The sequence below is a fragment of the Chenopodium quinoa genome, unplaced genomic scaffold (assembly GCF_001683475.1).
Source record: "Chenopodium quinoa cultivar QQ74 unplaced genomic scaffold, ASM168347v1, whole genome shotgun sequence".
Lineage (NCBI taxonomy): Eukaryota > Viridiplantae > Streptophyta > Magnoliopsida > Caryophyllales > Amaranthaceae > Chenopodium > Chenopodium quinoa.
In genome coordinates this window covers 4,526,566-4,547,535 of record NW_018742205.1, presented here as the reverse complement: position 1 = coordinate 4,547,535, position 20,970 = coordinate 4,526,566, and the positions used below count along the sequence as shown (strand labels likewise).

Genomic DNA, 20,970 nt, shown 5'->3' with positions numbered 1-20,970 from the left:
GCTACGACGAGAGTTGCCGGTTTCTCGATCCCAGGTTCCGGTGCCATCAGAATGGACGTGCTAATACAAGCTTCCGTCGTTGGCGATGGCAACCTCATGGGTGTGATCTTCCTAGGTACGTACTCTTTATTTTTATTATCAATTATTTTTTCTCCTATTTTGTTACTAGTTCTAATTTGATATGTACCGGGATTGTCCTTGTGGCTCATTCAGACGAACAAATAAAAAATCTTTCACGGCGGAAGATTATCCAATCCTTTATATGCTCTATTACGTTTATGAATATCACATTATTCTTGTAAAGGTTAATTAGAATATCTTTACAATGTCAAGTTACCTCTAATCCACTAATAAATGATGTATTTTTTTGACAAAAAACATGCTATGTTATTCAATTTATGAAGCATATGTAAGCTAAGGTGCTTAAAATTTATGTGTCTCAGATTCAATGCAAGTGATTTTCTAGAGAGAAGCAGAAATGGAAGGATAATATTCGCCGGAGATTCGATAGGAAGAAACCAATGGGAGTCACTATTGTGCATGCTATCAACCGGAGTTTCAAACAAATCATTAATATATGAAGCAAATGGAGTTCCTATAACCAAGCACAAAGGCAATCTCAATGATATTTCAGGACTTCAACTTGAGTGTTGAGTATTACCGTGTCCCCTTCCTTGTACGACTAAGCCGTCCACCACCTAATTCGCCGGGACAAGTACATGGAGCTATTAAGGTTGACAAGCTCCACTGGTGGTCGGAGAAATGGCTGGGAGCAGATGTTTTCGTCTTCAATAATGGTCACTGGTGGCATGAGGCGAAAACTATCGCATCGTATGTACTGATATATTTGTTTTTCACTATAATTGCTGTCACTAAAATTCTTTTTCATGTTTTAATAAATTTTAAAAAAAACTAAAAATTAACTAAACAAGTCGTTCAGTTATGATCAATTAGTCACAGAGAAATTTTAATTAAACAAATAACAAAATAAAACAGCCTAGATGTAATCATGGAAAAGAAGGCAATTAAGACTTTATCCAAAATTTGGCTTATCTTACGCCTTCCAAGATCATGTTACCCATTCTTGGTTTTCAGGGGCATCTACTTTCAGGAAGGAGGGGTTGTAAATATGACAATGGATTACACTGAAGCTTTTCGAAGGTCGATGAGGACACTGAAGTCATGGGCAGAAGAGAAGTTAAATTCACAAAGAAGCCACATTTTTTTTCGAAGCTATGCTCCAGTTCATTACAGGCACTGCACTTGATTCTTTTTACATTGTTACTTTAATACTTTCGACAACATTATCATGAATAAAAATAATGAAGCTATGTTTCTGAATTTACAAGAATGTGTGTCTCAGGAATGGAACATGGGATGCAGGAGGTACTTGTAAAGATAGCCTGGCCCCTGAGACGAGCAAAAAGAAGCTGCAGGCAGATCCGCCATTCAACCAATACGTTCTAGATGTGGTCAAAGAAATGGAAGGCAATGAGATGAAGGTCAATTTTCTGAATATTACATATCTGTCTGAGTTTAGAATGGATGGCCACCCATCGATCCATCGCGAGCCACTTTCTGAACAGCACTTCATAGAAGACTGTAGCCATTGGTGTCTACCTGGGGTTCCAGACATATGGAATGAACTTCTATACTCGCAGCTGCTGGCAAAAGATTTTAGAACCAAGAGAAACTAAGGTTAATCACATGTATTTGCCTTTTGTATCAACAGTCAGAAGGATTAATTGATATAATTCAGCTTCAGGTTGAATCCTCAACATTCTCCTCAAGCTTTGAATCCTCAACACTGGTCTGCTTTACTTTCTCAAGCTGCCTCAGTAGATCCAGCCTTTCTGACCCATATGGTGATGGTATCTGCAAGATATATGTAGTTTAGTGGACACAGATAATAAAGGTTTTTTTGCAACACAGAAAATTCTAATTTGGGAGCACAGATCCAGAAAACACACCAAGGCTGGTACATATCTTTGGATGGCTGCCAACATTGCTGCATGTCCGACTGCAGTGACCTGTCAATTATGGGAAGTAAAAGACATGATTACTATTCGTCTTTTATACTATATGGGCCAAATATTTGATCCCAAGTAGTCATTGTAATCTGTCAAACGAAGCATGAGAAACATGCATAACATTGGGCTAAGATACTCACAGGAAGAAGCATGAGAACTCCAATTGGAACCACTGACGCCATGTCTGTACAGGTTCTACGAAGATACTTCTTCTCCTTTTCAGTTAGTTCATCGCCTATTATTGCTCTTCTAAGGAGCCCCGCAGCAGCAGCAACATCAATAGCTAGAAGTTGAGTGCCTTGCCAAACATCCTACCAAACAGTAATAATTATAATTAACATAATGCTTTTTTAAAGTACCAAACAGTTAGAATTCAGCACATTAATTGGAACAAAAACAATTGGACAATATGTTGTCCACATGTACTCATATAGTTCACGTTTGACTTATGGAATTAAGCTTTGTAAAATCAGCCATCACTTGGAATAACTCCGTAATATATATTGGTATACAACTCAAAAAAGAAATTATTACGTATATTTCAGAAAGTACTTAAAGTCTGTAAATTGAAAAGGCGTACAATGAGACCTAGATAAGGTTAAAAAAAAAAATTGAAGACTTTAAAAAGTTTAATATGGCTATAATTTGTGGATGGAATACTATTTTATTGCAGACCAATATGGAAGCCAATCAAAGACAGACATATAACTAATTAAATATGCTTCCCCTTTTTGGAAAAGGCTGTAGTCACACAATATTAAGTGCAATTTTTTTTTTTTTCTTAGCAGAGGGAATAATGGAAAGTGAAAATTTTGCCCCAACTACAGAAAAAGAACAGTAGTCTTGCTGATTTAAAAGAAAGCTCAATTATCAGTATTACCAGCTATCATTCTCAGTTCAAACTCAGAACTTAAAGTGTCCAACCATGTATTAAACCATATCGTGAAAGTAGTTTGCATCAACTCAAGTCAGAGAAAGTAAAAGTTTCAATTACATCTTACCACCTAATGCAATTTCTATGGGCATAAACAGATCTATAAATATAAATTCCAAAAAAAAAAAAAAAAAAAATGAATAATGGAATATAACAAGTCAGTGAAATATTAATCACTTCGTCTTCATTTCTCTTAAGACCATCAACTTTAATGCAGGATCGCTGTTCTAATCACAGTGACAAAACATACATTAATATGGTAAGTGTGCATACCGTGCTCGTCTCTTTCAGCTTTTCAAATGACTTTCCAATTAAGCTCTCATCCTTCTGCACTTGAATTAGTTCAGTACCTCTAACTGCAATGGGATACTCAGTTTCCTGAATAGAGATAATTGAAACAAAGCTTCATTATTGTTTTAATGTAATTCTTACTTATTGAAAAGCACTAAGAAGTTCATAAAATAACTGCTTTAGCAAGTAAATTTTTTTTACAAAGACAAATGTAAATGCCGTAGCACATTTAAACTTCAAGGTGCTATTCCTTCTTCCCTCTGGCTTTATATTTCTACACCTACCCCAAAAACTAGAAATTATGTTACAGCCAAGATTATTTAGCACGTAATAACAACCCCCTGAAATCTATATAATGGAAAATTATATCTATGCTGAATATGCTAGAGTTTGGAAAGGTAACAATAGCTAGATTTATCCTCTCTATTATAAAAGGTTTTGTGACAAGGGAAGGCCATTGGGTATTTGGGTGGACTGATAGATAGAATGGGTTTGTGAATTTTTGCCTTTTTCTTCTCTCGTTTGCCAAAGAATGAACTCCTCAGTATATTCCTGAGAAAGCATACTAGAAGCCACTCCAAAGACCACAAATAGTAAACTTAAAAAGACGCATTCTTAAAAATTATGGATCTGACATATCATAGGACATTGAAGCATCAGTATTACTGGAAAAAGATCTGAAGTCTGTTTAAAGCTTTAAACACCAATCACAAGAGATATGGATCTGAGATATCATGTCAAGTACAACTATTTTGTAACCCCCCACCCCCCTCCCCCCAACCCCACACAAAAATAAGGAAAAAAATATAGTACCTCTTCACTTTCAGAGTCTGTAGTGCTGCTTTGAACTCGTTTTTCTAGCTCCATGAGTTCACTCCTCAAGATTTCAAAACGATAAATTTCATTAGAATCTGACTTTCCAGTGTCTGCATTTGACAGGCTGGATAAACCCAAGGATCTGTTACCCTGCATTTTCTAAGGTAAATAAGAATCGAGACAACCAAGATAACATCCTGAGGCTCAGATAAAGAAGAATACAGAAAGATGCAAATTATTTCATGGACATTTTGGGTTTTTTTAGATAAAAAAAAATTCATAAAAGATAAAAGAAGAGTACAATCAGCAGACATGTCCACACGATTGACAATTAATGACAAACCAATAAATCAAATCCTATTGAGAAAACCCTTCTTAAGACCCACTCCTTCATAACTCAAGTCACGAGCCACCTTACCGAGGTGCTAAAATGAAAACGCCTTGAAGGCTTGAGGCACACTATGTGCTCTGCTCAATAGCAACAGAGTTTTCCCTGTCTCCCTAATTATGATTGATAACCAAAATAGAGAATGTAATGATGGACCCTAGTTTAGCACTTTACTCAATTTTTACATCTGATCATGAGCTAGATAGACAGAGCCCAATTTCCTTACAAAAAAAAAAAAAAAAAAAAAGAAAGATAGAGCCCAAATCTAGAAGATATGGCCACAACCTACAATTTCAGTCTTTTTGATAAAAATAATTCAACAGCCCAGATCATGACTTGTTTCTGATGTTTTGAAATGTTCATGTAGATATTGACTTAAATTAATAGAGATACAATATTGGGACATATTAAAAATTAGTACAACATAATTGTACAGATAAACAAATTATCTCTCAGCATTTAAATACTTCACAAAGAGATATGGCTAGGTAGTTGGTACACAGAAGAATGAAGGGATAGCATAAGAAATTCCAGATGAGAAATTATGTAAAGATGATGCATACAGTAGTATCAGCAGTCTTGGAAGATTCAAGGCCAGGCTTCTTCACCAAAGGTGGGAACAGGAAGTTCCATAAACTGTTCCATAAACCAAGAGGATTACTGAAAGCTCCAAAAATGTAGTTTTGCAGATTAGTCTCACATCATATATGTTGGAGAAATTTGATGACAGCAATAAGTATCATAATGAAACATTTGGCAACAGGAAGCTTTCCTAACTGTTTATATGCATACCTGTTGTTCTTCTCCTGCACAAGAGCACCATCTTTGCCTTTCATAGATCTGCTTCCATCGCCAGTGGAAATTGATTTAACATCATCATTTTCCTGATTGATGAACATGGCATTAGTGTAAAGAAAGAGAAATACTGAATTAGTCAAAAAGGCTCAAAATGTCCCCAATGCCTGTGGAGTTCAATACTGGGTTGCTATTGTGTTGCTGATTCAATACACCCTCCCTTTGGTAGGATACTCCCTCTGTCACCTTTTAATGTTTCCATTTGGAATGTCTTGGTCACAGAGACAAAACATAGACCAAGCATTCTCATCAATATACAAGAAAAAAATATAATCATGTGGGATCTTGTTAGATTCACCCTAGTGTGTAATTTCAAATAATCAACTTTCATAATCATTACTCATATGTAACTAAAGATATTGATAGTTAAAGATGTGCATTGGAAATTGTGGAAAAAATTGGAAACATCAAAATGGAGCGGAGGGACTACACAAACAAAGAGTATATAAGTTACTTGAGGCAATCAAAACACCAAAGGATACAATATTGCTCATTTGACTTTGTAGTCATATCCATTTAACTTAAAGTAGTCGTCTGCTTCAATGGAGTCAAATTAATTGTATAAAAATAAAATAAGAGATGAACTCATGAGACTAGGGGCAAAGACTCTAAAGAGTGGAGATCGAGCAATAAGCATGCATATCTACCCTATCTTAGAAGTCAAATACAAGGAACCAACCTGCATAATAATGAGTAACATTTATGTCCATCAAAGTCTTAACTCAGGTATATATATAAGTAGGGTCCTTCCACAATCCACCCTATATTTATCATTTATAAGCTCAACACTTTCCTTTTCGATTTGACTTCTCATAATAAGATTATTCAAAATCACCTCAAAACTTGGTGTTTTTTAGCTTTGTTTTGCACTTTTGTGTGTGTGTGTGTTTGGGGGGGGGGGGGGGGGGTGGGGGTTTGTCTTTTAATTTCAGGTACCAAGGCCTTAGAGTCATGTGGAATGGCTCCAATATTGAGCGAAATGAAGACAAGGTGCAAAAGCTTACAGAAATGGAGTTGCCCAAGAAAGATTTGAAAAACCTGGGCAAAGGTGGCAGCACCTCAAAAAAACATTGGAGCTTAAAATCAACAAAAGGTCTGTACTAGGCACGACTGGCAGTGCAACATTCTGCATGGTACTCCCATATACTTTTCTCAAGTTTTTGGACCATATATACCCAAGGGTTGTTCAGAACAACTATTGCATGTCCAACTGTGCAGCTTTTAGCACAGTCATGCAGTAATTCCAGAGCCCTTCCCCAGCAAGCAATACTGTCGTGCAAAATGTGCAAGGTTGTTCTGGCCCTCTAGACTATACAGATCAGCAAGCTATTATATGTTGCACGACCGGTCGTGTAAACCTTGCATGGTCCTGCAACCTGGTTTTTTTCCTGACAGTGTTGTTTTACTCTGAGTTTTCTTATTTCAGCTTCAGTGTTTAAGAAGTCATTGTTATACTTTATTAGCCAGCTTTTAAGTCATCTGGGGGAGCACTTTTGTAAGCCTATAAAAAGGCCCACTGGGCTTATTAGAAGGCATGCCGCCTCAGTTATTTTTTCTTAGCATAATTTAGAGAAAGTAGGTTGTGCATCGATGGAGAGATAAGAAGAACTTCAACACTTTGTGAAGATTTTAAATCATAACGAAGCTTATTACGGAGTAGTAAAATTTCTTTACTTTACTCTTATTTATTTATCATGTTTTTCTTTCATTAATGAAAATATAAAAACATGCTCTTTTGATTTGCTTATTATCTTTAATCTTACTTGGTAAGTGGTAAGTGCTTTCTAGATCTTATTTTTAGCTTAATTATGTTCGTATTAGTTGTAAGAGTTTGAATTGGGTTTGTAAATTTATCATTTTCATCTTTCCATTTCTTACTTAGTTCAGGTTTGTAGATTTTCATATTTTGAACTTAAAACTTCATATTTTTGGTAAAAGGAAATGTGTTAAACCTTCCATGATTAGTATGTTTAAGGCCAACAAGCTTGATTTTATTCAATTATTAGCAGAAATTGATAGCATGCACCATGAGTAGTCTTGTTAGCTAGGGGGCTTGGTTAAAAACTAGATCAATGCTCAATTTGAGCTAATTTTGAAGGTTTAAGGTAGAATAGGATTAATGATTGATTCATTGCAGGTTGGAAAACTGTTTGCATATATTGTGGCCACATGAATGGCTGCTTTGTTGCCTCTCTAGCTATGATCGCTTGAGCCTATTTCAAGTGAGACTATCTGAATCATGAATAGGAGAGAGATCCCGTTAGTAGGTGCTTATTGATCTTGAGAGTAGTTAGGATACAAAATCAAGATTAAAATCCTTCTCGCTTTGCATAATATGTTATTGCTTGAATTTGGATGTTTAGTTAGATTACTTTAGTTGTGCATGCTTGATAGAGGTAAAAACCTAAGTCCCCAATTTAATTTCTTCCCCTTAATTTCCCGAATCTCTGTTGTTGCTCATTTGCGTGCTTTTAACTCGAATTTCTAGCTCCCTAGTGCCTTCTTATCGCTGAGATCTTAATCAAGAAACTTGTTTTAATTGTTATTTTGGTAAATTTAGTGATCTAATAGCTAATCACCAATCATTCTCTTAGTACTAACTATTTTTGAGCTTGTGAAACTTCAGTTCTTGATTTTACTGATTTATCCCATTCCTTGAGTAGGTGACCCTTATATACTTCTATACCAAGTACAGTGGTCTAGATGTAGGGGTTAGTTACAGTATAATTTCCACTTAATCACATGAAAGGACAGTTATACTATTCAGTATGAATATGGCAGAAAAATTCTGTCACCCATTAAAGGAATCCTAGATTGTGGTCCATTGTTACGTAGATCATTTCAAGACAAATTGAAAGGAAGGATATAAGAATATAGGAAAGATAATAAAAGATACCTCCTGGAGAGAAGCCGCCTTAGCTCTAAAAGATGCCTCAAGAAATTCCGCTTCTTTCTTAAGTTTCCTTATTTTTTCAAGATCAGAGCAAGCGGCTTTTAGGTGATCTTTTCCAGAACCAGAGCTGGATACATGCATCTCTTGGATCAATGTTTCCAACCTGACCAAAGCCTCTTCAACATTTTCCAGTGCCTGACACAAACCCAATATCAGCCATCTGAAGAAAGCAACTAAATTCCTTATCGACGAAAATGAAGGAATAATACTTCATCCCATAATGATTGCAAGATAAAGGGAGGCCAAAACTTCAGGAACTCACATGATGAGAGGAGAATTTAAATAGGACCCATGTGATGAGGATAGAGAAAGAAAGAGAGAGTCAATTACCAAACAAAGTACTGATGTGATTTAGTTCAAACTTTTATAAAAGGGAAGTGTTGCCATTATTATGGAGCTGAGGATGTAATTGAAAAGACAACCTTTCCATGAAGAGACTCAGAAATTTCCAGTGGCCTTTGCAAACATGGTTCCTTTATGCAAAATATATACAAAAAAAAAAATGAATACCTTGTCAAAAGAATAAGGGTCCTCCCTAGAACTAAAGCTAGTATTAGCTTCAACTCTCTCAACAGATCTCTTAATCTTACTCCTGGATAATTCATCCCTGAGTCAAAGTGTGAAACAGATTAGTTTAGTAAGAAATTTGAGGGGCTGGGGGGATCATACTGGAAATTTGAACCATTCAAGTCACATCAACACATTGACCACACATCAACAAAATCACCCTAGTAGATACAAGTCTGCGCTTTCTAATTTTGGTGAATTTTAGACCAGTTTTGGCTTGACAAAAGCGCAAGCTCTTTAAATCTTGATTGGTATCTCTGATATGGACATACTAGTTGCACATGTCATATCAAACCAGTAGAAAGAAATAAATTCAGGGACAACTCTAGCATGCTTATTTTTGTTACTCCATAGAAACAGTAAGACCTAATAGATGTTTCAGCATAGGAAGTCCACCATGGAATTAGAAAATTCCAGGCCATGCAAAGGTACTCTAGATTTATATCAGTTCATTTTCACTTCACATGAACCCTTGCAACCTTTTGTATATTCAAGAAAAAAGAGAGAACTTACTTTAGCAGCCCCAGTTCCTCCATGGAACTTCCAAGCTTGTGAAGTCTGTTAGAAAACTGACATGTCAACACTAGCGAGCAGAAATGTAGAAGTATAGCAATACAGCAGGAAGGCCCCCAAAAAAAGGCCAAACAATGCTTACCCTTTTGAAAGAAACCATGCTGCTTTCACATTGGAAGGGTTCTCAACCCACTTACTGTGTTTAATAAACACTCGGATCCAACGTGAGCAAACATCTAGCGCTTGTGGTACAGCTTCTGGATTTGGAGGCGATTTAGATTTGTTATTATGCCCAGGTGAGCCTTTGATGGCGTTACTGTAACCAGGATAGAAAGGAAACCAATCCAACTCTTCACAGACTACCTGTCAAATCATTACCTACATAAATACTACTTTCACTCACTAGATATATATTTTATAAGATCACAAGTAACGTTCTTACCTCAACATAAAGTTCATAAGAGCTTATTGAAGAGAACTGTGGATAATACAACACACATCCCCCAACAAGGTATCTACACATGTGAGCAAGAAATTAGTAGATACTAAGTACAAAGGAAAAGTTAACCACAAGCAGAAACTGGTAGAGATTCATGCAACACACTACATATTTTAAAAGAACTACCTGATGAAACCCTCAATTGGTACAGCAATTTTATCAAAACCATTTGCGGCCAGGAAAGATTTTGTACTTCTACCCAGGGCAACAAAAAATCCAAATATTGCTAGGTCCTTCTCCAATACCTGCAATGTTGCAACAATGAAAATAAGTAAACCAATCAACAAATATAAACTACTTCAGTATAAATATTTGATAAAATCTCAATATCTATCAAGTCCTCTATAAATTAGTTAAAATTGCTTATGAATCCACTTCTTTTCATTTATAATCTTAAATATCATATAGAAACCTTTGCACCATCTTTCCCAATAAAAAACATTTCCTCCAACTTGGTCACACATGACTCTTTCCTTTTTTTATATTCTTAGTTTTTCTCCATCAAATATGAGAATTGCAAAAGATGCTTTATTTATGCCAAAGAATTGAGCCGTGTTACACTTGAGTGCACTGGAATCTCAAAATAATTAACAAACCTACCTACTCAAGAAGTCAAGAGTACTTAAAATTAAAGCAGACAAGTCTCGCTTAAATCTAACATAAAGCTATATGGTTTTCATTTCTGTTTAGAGAAACAAGATTCCTATGTTGAATTTCATTTTTCACTACATCTCCAGGTTGCTAACTTAATTTTCCACAAGTGAATGTTTCCTCCTCAATTACCAGCCTAAGTTCTCTGCACTTACGTAAGCATTCAACCATGCATGTACAATTGACAATGCCAATCACAATCCCTCAACTAATGCTGCCTAGTCCCCCTATAACAGAGAGCTTTACATATCATCTGCCTCTGGCAGCCATGCAATACCCTTACACAAACTCATGTCTCAATCCTTATGTTCCATGCCCCATGATATATGAATGTAACCACGGACATTGATACGAGTCGAGTATGCATTTGGGATAGCTCGATTTGACTCGCCAGCATTTTGAGTCAAGCTTAAGTTAAGTCATTTTGCAGATACAAGCATGTGATGTAACATGACATTAAGTGAAATGTAACACCCATCTGATGCTGCTTCCATGACAACGTGATCGTTGATCATAATTGCAGCTACAACTGTGAATTATTTTTATAAAAATTTAATTTTGCTTGAACCTAGTAAAACAAACTATTAAATTTGCTAAAATAGCTGGATCAATTGTGCTTCAATTAGATTCATGGATCCCTGTACTAAATCGCTTGCTCATGAGCCATTGTCAGCAACCCTGGCCAACCATTTTCTCAATGAATATTGCAGCAAACTATACCCAAGATTTCTATTTATTTTAGTCATTAAGAGCCCATTGTGTAAATTTACCTCACTTATTACATTTGTGATTTGTGTATTTATCAAAACTTTTCTATTAGCTGTTGGATACAGAACTAATCATTAATTTGTTTAAGACAATAATTAATCAAAAAACTTGTGCCAATCACGTTATTTATCAATCAAAGACCAAACAAATAGGGTGCAGATGCAATGCTCATATTCTATTAATTTATAAAATTGCTTCGAACACGACATATTATTGCTATATACTGTGTGCAAACTACTCCCTTCACACATACTTTTTGCTTCTTACCAAAAAAAAAAAAAAAAAAAAATCTGTAAAGGGTCTTCAGAAGCAAAATGAAGAAGGGAAAGTAGCAAGCAGCAAAACATTTACCCTCACAAATCCCATCTTAACTAGGTCTTTGTTGCAAGTGTTTTTGAGAGTAAAATGATAAACATATAAAATGAACACAAACAAATAGCTTTCCTGTTATCTTTGATGGCCTTCAGTGTGGCTACAGTAATTGCAAACTGCAAAAACCAAGTAAACAGAGAATTCAACATTCTCTACTCCTATTTCTGCACTCTGTGTTTACTTCTTTCCCACACCCCATGCCCTTTTTTCTCCATCCCATAAGGAAATATAGGAAAGGAAAATATGTAACTATTCATCCACAGGATTGAAAGGAAGATATCCACCGTTCGACCAGATGGTGCAGCAATTAAATATATTTTAAGTTAAGTGAGGTCAAAACTCTAAGATAATGACGAGTCTGATTAGTTCTCACCTCAATGCTTTCAGATGTGGTGAGTCTTGACCACAGTTTTTCTCTACTTATAGCTCTTTGTAACTTCTTCTGCACAAGATCCACCCAAAACACCATTTCATCTGTTTCGCAATCATCTGTTACTCCACAGAATGCGGCTCGAGGTCCAAAATGCACCAAGAATTCTCTGGGTAAACCAATTTCCTTTACTGCATGGTAAGCTTCATGTATAGAAATAGTACCAACTAGCACATCCATCAAACTACCAGTTATATCAGGGATCATGGAGTAGAACTGTGAGCAAGAAATCTTGGCTGGTCCAAGCTTTAATATTGCAGCAGTACATACCAAAGCCAGCACAAGGAGTGATATATCACTGGCAGTACCTGATCCTGGTGTCGTTCTATTGCCAGACCTGAAATAAAAGAGAACTTATTTTATTTAGAGTTTTGATTAGAAAACACAAGTGGTATAGACAAATCCATCAGCATCCAAGATATTACAAATACATACAAGGTAACAGCCCTAAAGCGTGGGTCCCTCTCAAAATGATCGACAAAAGTTGCTACCACAACTGGAATTTTTTGAGACCAAAACCATTCAAAAAGTACAGACTGCTTGCCAGATAACTTCTCCCTGATTACACTCTCCAAAGGAGCTGAAAGCCGTAACAAACTGCATCACCAGAAAGCAAACAGTTAACATTCACCAGAATCAGAGCAGCAATAAAATAAGAAGAAAATGTTTTACTTGAACACTGGTATAGGGGTGGGAACCACCCCCCCCCCCCCTTCTCCCAACAAAAAAAATAGTAGGATTCTTAAAATATGAAGTTACTCCGTATGAAAGATGCAATTATTACCGCAAACAGCTATTAAAGCTTGTACAGGAGTTTAGACATTTTCTGTTATAGATGTCAGTGACCAGAACATCAAAGTAAATCCAACTAGAAACAATTAGAAATTGGTGGCTGTTTAGTACCTCACGGGGTAATGAAACCAGCTTTACAAGAGACCTGTTTCAAATCAATGGTTTATTGAACGTTTGACAAGGAAACTAGGAGAGTGAATAGCAAATTCAATAATGGAGATTTTCAAGAAAGATTTCTCCAACAAACTAAGGCAGTAGCTCTTCAGGCTTAATTTTATTTGGCTCTGTGGTATAGCTCCACTTTCAAAATGGATGTTGGCCAGTCACAAAATCAGAAATCTTTGAGGGTTCACCGATTCACCCAATTATAATTAAGTTAAACATTCAAAGATATATAACCAAGAAATTAGTGGTGAAAGTCAATCCCCCAGGTCACCAGGTGAGTGATGAGTATGGTGACTATTGATCCTTTTGGTAATATTGATGCTCAAATAAGATCATTCAGTTTTACATGATTGTAACAGATCCAGATCTGTTGCAATGGAAGTCTGATCAGAAAAAAAAATGAATTGAGGCTGACCTCATCTTCTTCAGCCTTTCTCTCTTTTTGCCCCTCTGATCCTGGTGACCTAGATCACCTATTTAAATTCTACCTGTCTTTGACCCACAGTTTCACTACAGTAGTCACTTTGACCTTAGATTCACTACTGTAGTCACATTGACCACAGAGCTATCTTAATTTTTCTCCTAGAAGAGAGGAGGGGCTAAGTTCTCCCTAGGTGAGATCATATTGAACAGATTTCTATTCCTTTTTTATCAAATATGATTTTTCAATTAGAAATATGCTGGGCCTTCAATTAGCTAGGAGCAAGCACATATTGCAAGTGCCAAGCAAGATTGTCATTTTGATCATCGAGTGTACATTGTACAAAGTACCTTTTATACTCCACAAAAAGGTTAAGGCAACTTTCATCAGCTGACACAAGTATCCAAACTTCAAAGTATATATAAAAAAAGGAAAAGACAAAAAAATCAATAAAATGAACAAGATATCCCAGAAAGGATGTTGCTACAAATGGAGTCCTTGAAAATTACCACACATTAAGAAGGTTCAAGGCAGGATGGCGTTTCAGACACGTGACACATGACATATAAGTCTATAACAAATGTCAATGCCATATCATATTGAGTATTGCAGTGGTACCCAAAACTAAATACAACTAAGGCCTAGTTCTCTTCACCTTATACAAATAATAATCAATCAAAATAATATCAATTCAGTAAAAATAAGTTAAGTTCAGTTAAGATAAGACAAGTTCAATAAAAGTAATTATTAAACGGAGAAAATAATTTAAATTTGGCAAAAATAATTTCAGTTTAGCAAAAAAATGGTGAAGAGAACAAGGTCTTAGTTAGATGAAAGTGATAACTTATGAAAGAGTCTAATTAGAATGGTGCTACTAATGCAAGCCCTTGGATATTCATCTGACAAGTATTTTCTCCTCTTCATTGATAAAATATCAAGTTGAGATACAATAATATCACGCAGGAGTAAATCAATCTTTGACAATTTACAAATTCGAATTTTACCCTTTTTGCATAATGTACCAGGACTAAACATAATACAGGACAGCAATAACAACTAGAGGAAGTGAAGATGGGGAAAAATGCAAAACTAAAATAGCTAACCGTTCTCTGATAAGAGAATAAAATAAAAGTCAATAACAAGTTTTTCTCATGCACATTGGTGATACTCAGAAAAGTTAAACCACATAGAGCTCAAATAGGGCAGGAAAGACTATTGTTGCAATAATTGCATAGTTACTTATTAAAGGATTTGCTGAAAACAAATGGGAACATACAACTTCGACCATCAAACATTATAAGCCAAAAAGACATCTACCTTCTCTGAACAGCAGCATTTATTTCCCTGTCCCTCCCATCCCTGCGCGATGAGATCTCATTAGCGGCTTGCAGCAAAGCATATACAGAAGCCTGGGGAAATTACGGAGAAAATTAAATGACTGATTACATTCTACGCGACATTGACAGATTTGGGAAAGAACACTTAATTAAAAAATGTGTAAATAATAAAAATAATAAGACTAAACATACGTAGTAGTTAATTCTAAACTATATTGCTTAAAGTTCACATGTACTTCAGAAATCTTTATTACTAGGCATTCTAGCAAAAGTTACATAATTAAGCAGCAATAGATATACAGATTCAGCAACATTTTTTTTTTATTTATTTACTTTGTTGGTGGAGAAAGCCGGCGCATAAGAGGGAGCAGAGAAGCATGAAATGGACTTAGGACAACATTGGATCGGAAAAAAGTAATTGATTTGGCAAGCTATAGCCAAAAAAAAAAAAAAAAAAAAAAAAAACATAAGTTCAACCGCAACAACAATGATCATAGCAAGTGCAATGTCAATCAAACATGATATAAGCCTCAAAACCAATGTGTGTAATGTGTTCTCATCTATCACCTTAAAAGATGTTCAAAATGCAAAAGAAATCAGCATCTAAAGAAGATTTCATTAAAACCTGATATGATAGTGTCTTCGCCCATGCATTTTTGTCAACACCAAGCCAGGCTGCTGAAAACCAGGACATTTTTGACAGTGAGCTTTGCTCCTTGATTGATAGCTCAAAAAATCTTGCTGCATCATATAAAGATTGGACAAGCCCATTTTTGTAGTCCTCGTTCTTTAGGGCTTGATCTAGACTAATTCTCATTGCCTCGACATCTTTACTTGTGCTAGCTTCAGGGCTCCCATTGACTGTCACACCATCATCAGCAGATGCGAATAGAAAGATGTTCCGAGCCTTTTTTGGTTTATGAGAAAATAAACTATGCTTTCGAACCTTTAAATACCTATAACTATTACTATTTCTATTTTCAAACTCTGTACATTGCAAAAAAGTCTTCCTAAAACCAGCCCATTCAGATATTGTGTGATCTGTGTCTACCACTCTGTACAAACATTGAACTTTACTTGATTTGTTTGCAGCCCATTGAGCTGAAGTGCTGCAAGTGTAAGAGGAACAAAAAAGCATGAGTATCCAACCTAAATTTGAAAAGAAACAAAGCATTATCTTTTTTTTTTGAAAGTTGATCTTCAAATTGAATAACAACTTGAAAAAGGCAACAGTTAGCCAACAGGTCCAACAAGTTTATATAGGAGATTAACACCTCACTAATATAAATTATCGCTCATAACCAGTTCCACATCTGGGCATGTGATTTCAATTAACAGAACATAGAATAACCCTGAAAGAAAATGAGAAAGGTTCAACTCCATCCAATAGTATAATAACAATTATCAAGGGCAATACACTAAACTGGTCGTCAAAGATTGCAAACTATCATTAGTATTTACTGTACACAAACATGCTATCAAGGAAATAGGGTTCATCATCTACGGGGCCTTGGCTATCAAACTAAAGAAAAAGAGAGGAAATGCAGAAGCGGAGATAGACATGTATCCTCCACTCCCCATGGTTTTACATCCAGGATACAGTAACAATGCAAAACCGCATTCACAACAAACACTGATGGGTTGCAGTTATTCTGGCCTAATATCTCAGTCACAATAAGCTCAAAACCCTTTACAAAGAAGTTACAGTGAAAATCATGTCACTCACACCAACCTATCAACAAAATTCAAAAAAACAAACCTCTCTAATAATCATAACCAATTAGTCACCTCACCTAACTCTCACTCTTAAGGGAGTCATGTGCAGGGAAATTTCCAAGAAAGAACAGTACCCTTTCTTGATTGAAATAAAATGGATATAAATGAGAAAAATATTAAGGAAAAAACTCCTCCACAGCCAACAATCCTTTAGAGCTCTGATTACATCATCTACAATCACCAATAATTTGTTAATGAGTGGCACTTATATTATCAGGTAGATATATGTATCCCATTATTCCTACAATGAGTAAAATTTCCTTTATATTTCCATTAGTTCACTCTTACACAAAAGACTTGTTTATGACTCATGAGGTCATGACATGATACTTTTTTCGTCATGTACTTGAATATAACTAGTATAGACACCCCCCCCCCCTTCTCTTCTTTTTGTTTTTCCATTGGCAAAATTCAATAAATTCATGAAGAACACATGCAAAGTTAGGCTCTATTTATTTCAAGGGTGACACGACAGATTACTCTCAGTCCAAGTGGACCAATATTCTAAATAAATATTTGGAGAAAAGAGATGCTCTTACTCATGGAACAACTAAAGTTGCTACCAAATGTAAATGATCATTGACAGTAGAAATTTGGTAGGTTTTCAATAATGAGAAACAGTTATAAGGGCCATACTTAAATCACAACGAATGTATATGGAATGATATACTAATTAATATTCATCATCATTTCAAATAGTATATAATAAAGCTCCCACGTAAAGTGACCTGCCTATACAATACTAACAAGCACTAGAAAACAAAGGAAATCAAAACGACACTGCTTGCAAAATCCAAAAGAATGTTATATAGTTAGGCATTGATGAAAATCGATTTTTGCTTCCTAGAAGTACTTTTCCATATATCATTTTATGAGAAATTAGGAATGTCTTTGGCCTATAGGTTTAGATGTACTTTTGAAGTTTTGAGAAACAAAAATAGTACTATACTGTTTCAAGATTGGACAAATTATATTTTCTAGAGTTTTAGCCCCTTGTCTTTCTTATTAGAAATTGTTTATTACTTTGGCTCTCATTGTAACCTTGTGAAATTGAGCTATAATTGTTTTACCTTAAAGCCCTCTTTCTCATCATCTCTCCTAAAAATCTTTGCTCCAATCTATCATACCGCTAAGGTGCTAACCCTAACCTCCCCACCATCCTTTCTCTCCCTCTCTCTTCAACTTATTATATGAATTAATGTAAATCGAACAAAAGCAAACGTAAGGAAACCCAACAACTCTCAGTTAGGGATGGCAATCTAGTCCGAATCAGCCCCTGGTCCGAACCGATCCGAAGAAAAAAAATCTGAACCGAATCCAAGAAATAATAATCCGAATTCGACTTCGTTTAAAAAATCCGACTTCGAGTCGGAAGAGGGTCGGAGTTGGAGTCTACTTAATCCGACTTATCCGATCCAACTCCGACTTTTCTATGTACTTATATATATTTTATTATTCAATTCATGTATTCATAGATCTTTGAAGTTGATTATATATGGGTTGCTATTGATAATTGGGTCAAAATAAAGATTTAAAGTCGGAGTCGGAGGTTGGAAATTTAAGTCGGACCGGAGTCGGATTCTCGAAGTCGAATGTCGGAGTCGGAGGCGGAGGCGGATTAAAAATCCGACATCTTATAGGGTCAGAGTCGGATTTTGCATAGTCTGATCCAATTCCGAACCATTGTCATCCCTACTCTCGGTGTTAATCCCTTTTCCTCTCTAGTCCAACCCCTATTGTAAGAAGTTTTTACATAACTGCGTCGACAAATAAACTCAACCCAATATATTAATAACTCATTCTCTCTTCCCAAAGTCATCATCCTGCAACATAGCCAAAATCCTCTAGCCCCGCACAATTCCTATTACTATCCTCAAGAAGCACCGAGAGAACCACCACCATTACATGGAACATCAAATCTGAAATTGTACATTTGAGTGAGACATAAGGGAGTCATTTCACATGCTATGTGCCATTGTTTGTTTATGCTTCCCTAATATCCAAAACCCTTGAATCCAAATCTGCTCCTTTTGAAATCCAAGCCCTTAATCCAAATCTCTTATCTTGTGTTTATTAGTTCACCTTATGCAAGATTTGTGAATGTTGTTTGTTTCTTTACTCTCCCGTACTTATGGTTGGTAAGGAGAGAAAAACACCTTCACCCTCGACCTCAACCTCCACAACAACAAGAGTACCAAATGGGCCAAGGTCAAAGATACATCACCTTTGAGTAACAAATACGCAAATCGGCTTTGGTCAACTCTGATGTGACTTCAACATCGTCCAAAAGTCCAATGAGACATAATGGAGGCCTTCACCACAATGAGGGCTAATTTCAAGAGTCTTCGTACAGAGTTAGGCGACTTCCGAAATGAGGTTCAAGCTCCCAAGGCGGCCCTAACCCTTGAGTTTGTTTTCTTTCTCCCCCTCTTATGTGCTTTCACTATTTTAACACCGGAGACAATGTAAATGATAGCTTAAGGGGAGTCATGCCCTTAATCCAAATCTCTTATCTTGTGAATATTAGTTCTCCTTTTGCTAGTTTTGTAAATATTGTTTGTTTCTTTACTCCTCTTTCTCTAATGAAAAAAAAATGGAGTCTATGTTCTACAGCCAAAAGTCATTAAATGGAAAAACAACTTATCGAAAAGTTGATATGATTTCTCAGCTTCTATCCCCTCCCCCCTCCTCCCTCTAAAAGCTATGTAGGGCTATTTTGGAAGAATAAACTTTCATTTTACCCCCCACTAGGCCTAATTTCTGATTCTCAAAGTTGAGAAATAATTTCAAAAACTTAGCCAGTCAGCAAATTATATTGTCAGAAGCATGAAATGTGTTTACCATACTCCAAAGAGCGCAAAAGTGTGTTTGCCTACCAGCCTGTGCATGGCACTACTTGCAAAATCAAATGTTACCTTATCTTTTGGAAAATTATATTATGTACCCACCACTAAGTACACCCACCATCGCATGGACTGTACACATCTTTGCACACGTGACTATGTAAGTGCACCATATAAGTATTGCCATCTCTCTCAAGTGTACAAGTATGAAACTTAATTCAAGTAAATAGCTAACAATATTTTATAAACATGTTATATCAGTATCTTCCCCGGTAGTCTGACTCTAAGTAAGTGATCGCAATTATAATTGCCAAGTGGAAAGGATTACGTAGAAAGAAAAAAAGAAAACGATGTCCTCTCAACTGCCAATTATAAACAAACAACTAGGAAAATACAACCCCTAATTCATTTGTCTACGTCTATCCCAATCAAGCCTCAAAGTCTTGATTCTGACCAAAGCCATAACAAGCACAACGTACCTTTTACTATCCAGTAAAGCAACTAACTATAAGACTAACTAGTACAATCAACGCATCCTCATTCATATCACCAAATAACGATCAAAAAGAATAAATGATAACATAGTAAACTAATCAATGATCCAGAAATGCTTTAACATTCTATGATCCCTCAATCACCTATTCACCTCCTCTCACTGCACGTTAGTACTCAAACTCACTGAACTGCGTAGTTTTAAGGCCCGAACCCAAAAGGAAAAGCTCGGGTTTATCTCAAATGCACGGGCGATGGATTAGGCTACCCTCCATTGATTATCTTATAATCTCAGAAATCCGACAGCTATTTTAACCAGCTAAAAACGAACATAACAATTAAAATGAAAGACAAATTTTCAAAATCTCTCCAAAATTCAGACAAAATTATATACAGCACTGAATTCAAAATTATTAACCCCACAATTCTACATAACAAATTGCGAAACACAACCACAATATAGAAAGATCGAATTATTCCAAAATCAACACCATTTTTACCAAAATTCACAAAAAAGTATACCAAACTAACCCGAAATTTAACATCATTCATCCGCAAAAATGAACCAAAAATAATGTAATTATCAATAATCAAAGGAAAAGCTGATAAAACAAAAGATTAATCAAGTAACTAACAAAGAAACTAACCTTGGGAGAAGTAGAGACATGGAGTGAGTAAGCGCGCGAAGTGAAGAAGAAGATGAGGTTGCAATACAACAGATGGCGTGTTCGAGAAGATGAAGATGAAGCCTAAAAATCAGGAATTTTGGCTGAGTGGCGAGGCAATTGACATGTCTTCATTCTTCAAAAGCAGCAAATTTGATGAGTTTTGTCAAGTTTAAGCCTTTTGTTTTTTTTTTTTTGGGTAGATGTAGTTTGCTTGATTTGGGCTCTTAGAATAAGGAAAATCTTTTCTTATCTATACTTCTTTTTTATGCTTTATGCCCCTTGGAATATTGTGTGTTAAGCCCATAGATTGGCCTCGGATATGTGGATGTCCCCATTTGTGCCCTTTTTTTTTTGTATGTGTATGGAATTGTGGATCAAGCTATAAAGGGTAATGATGAATCTAATGATA

General features: G+C 35.9%; 2 protein-coding genes across 5 annotated transcripts; one reads left to right on the top strand and one right to left on the bottom strand.

Annotated features, from left to right (window-relative positions):
* The first annotated feature begins 432 nt into the window (after nt 1-432).
* LOC110732305 (protein trichome birefringence-like 8) lies at nt 433-1,697 on the top strand. The gene is given in 4 exon segments (XM_021912227.1): nt 433-614; nt 616-831; nt 1,096-1,254; nt 1,364-1,697. Coding segments are annotated over 4 exon segments (891 nt in total).
* LOC110729935 lies at nt 1,232-20,770 on the bottom strand. Of its 4 annotated transcripts, none has more exons than XM_021909730.1 (18): nt 20,541-20,770; nt 15,408-15,891; nt 14,763-14,854; nt 12,503-12,664; nt 12,011-12,404; nt 9,973-10,091; nt 9,790-9,862; nt 9,490-9,710; nt 9,348-9,392; nt 8,778-8,874; nt 8,211-8,402; nt 5,252-5,343; nt 5,023-5,119; nt 4,069-4,230; nt 3,238-3,342; nt 2,171-2,341; nt 1,971-2,030; nt 1,232-1,875 (listed from the first exon to the last, which is right to left on the bottom strand). In XM_021909730.1, the coding sequence occupies exons 1-18, from the start codon at nt 20,558-20,560 to the stop codon at nt 1,762-1,764; spliced, it is 2,700 nt and encodes an 899-aa protein (XP_021765422.1). In that variant the 5' UTR covers nt 20,561-20,770; the 3' UTR covers nt 1,232-1,761. The 4 variants fall into 4 exon arrangements, with proteins under 4 accessions (XP_021765422.1, XP_021765429.1, XP_021765432.1 ...); XM_021909737.1 differs by having other exon boundaries at nt 4,069-4,221; XM_021909740.1 differs by having other exon boundaries at nt 5,023-5,095.
* Nucleotides 20,771-20,970: the final 200 nt, after the last annotated feature.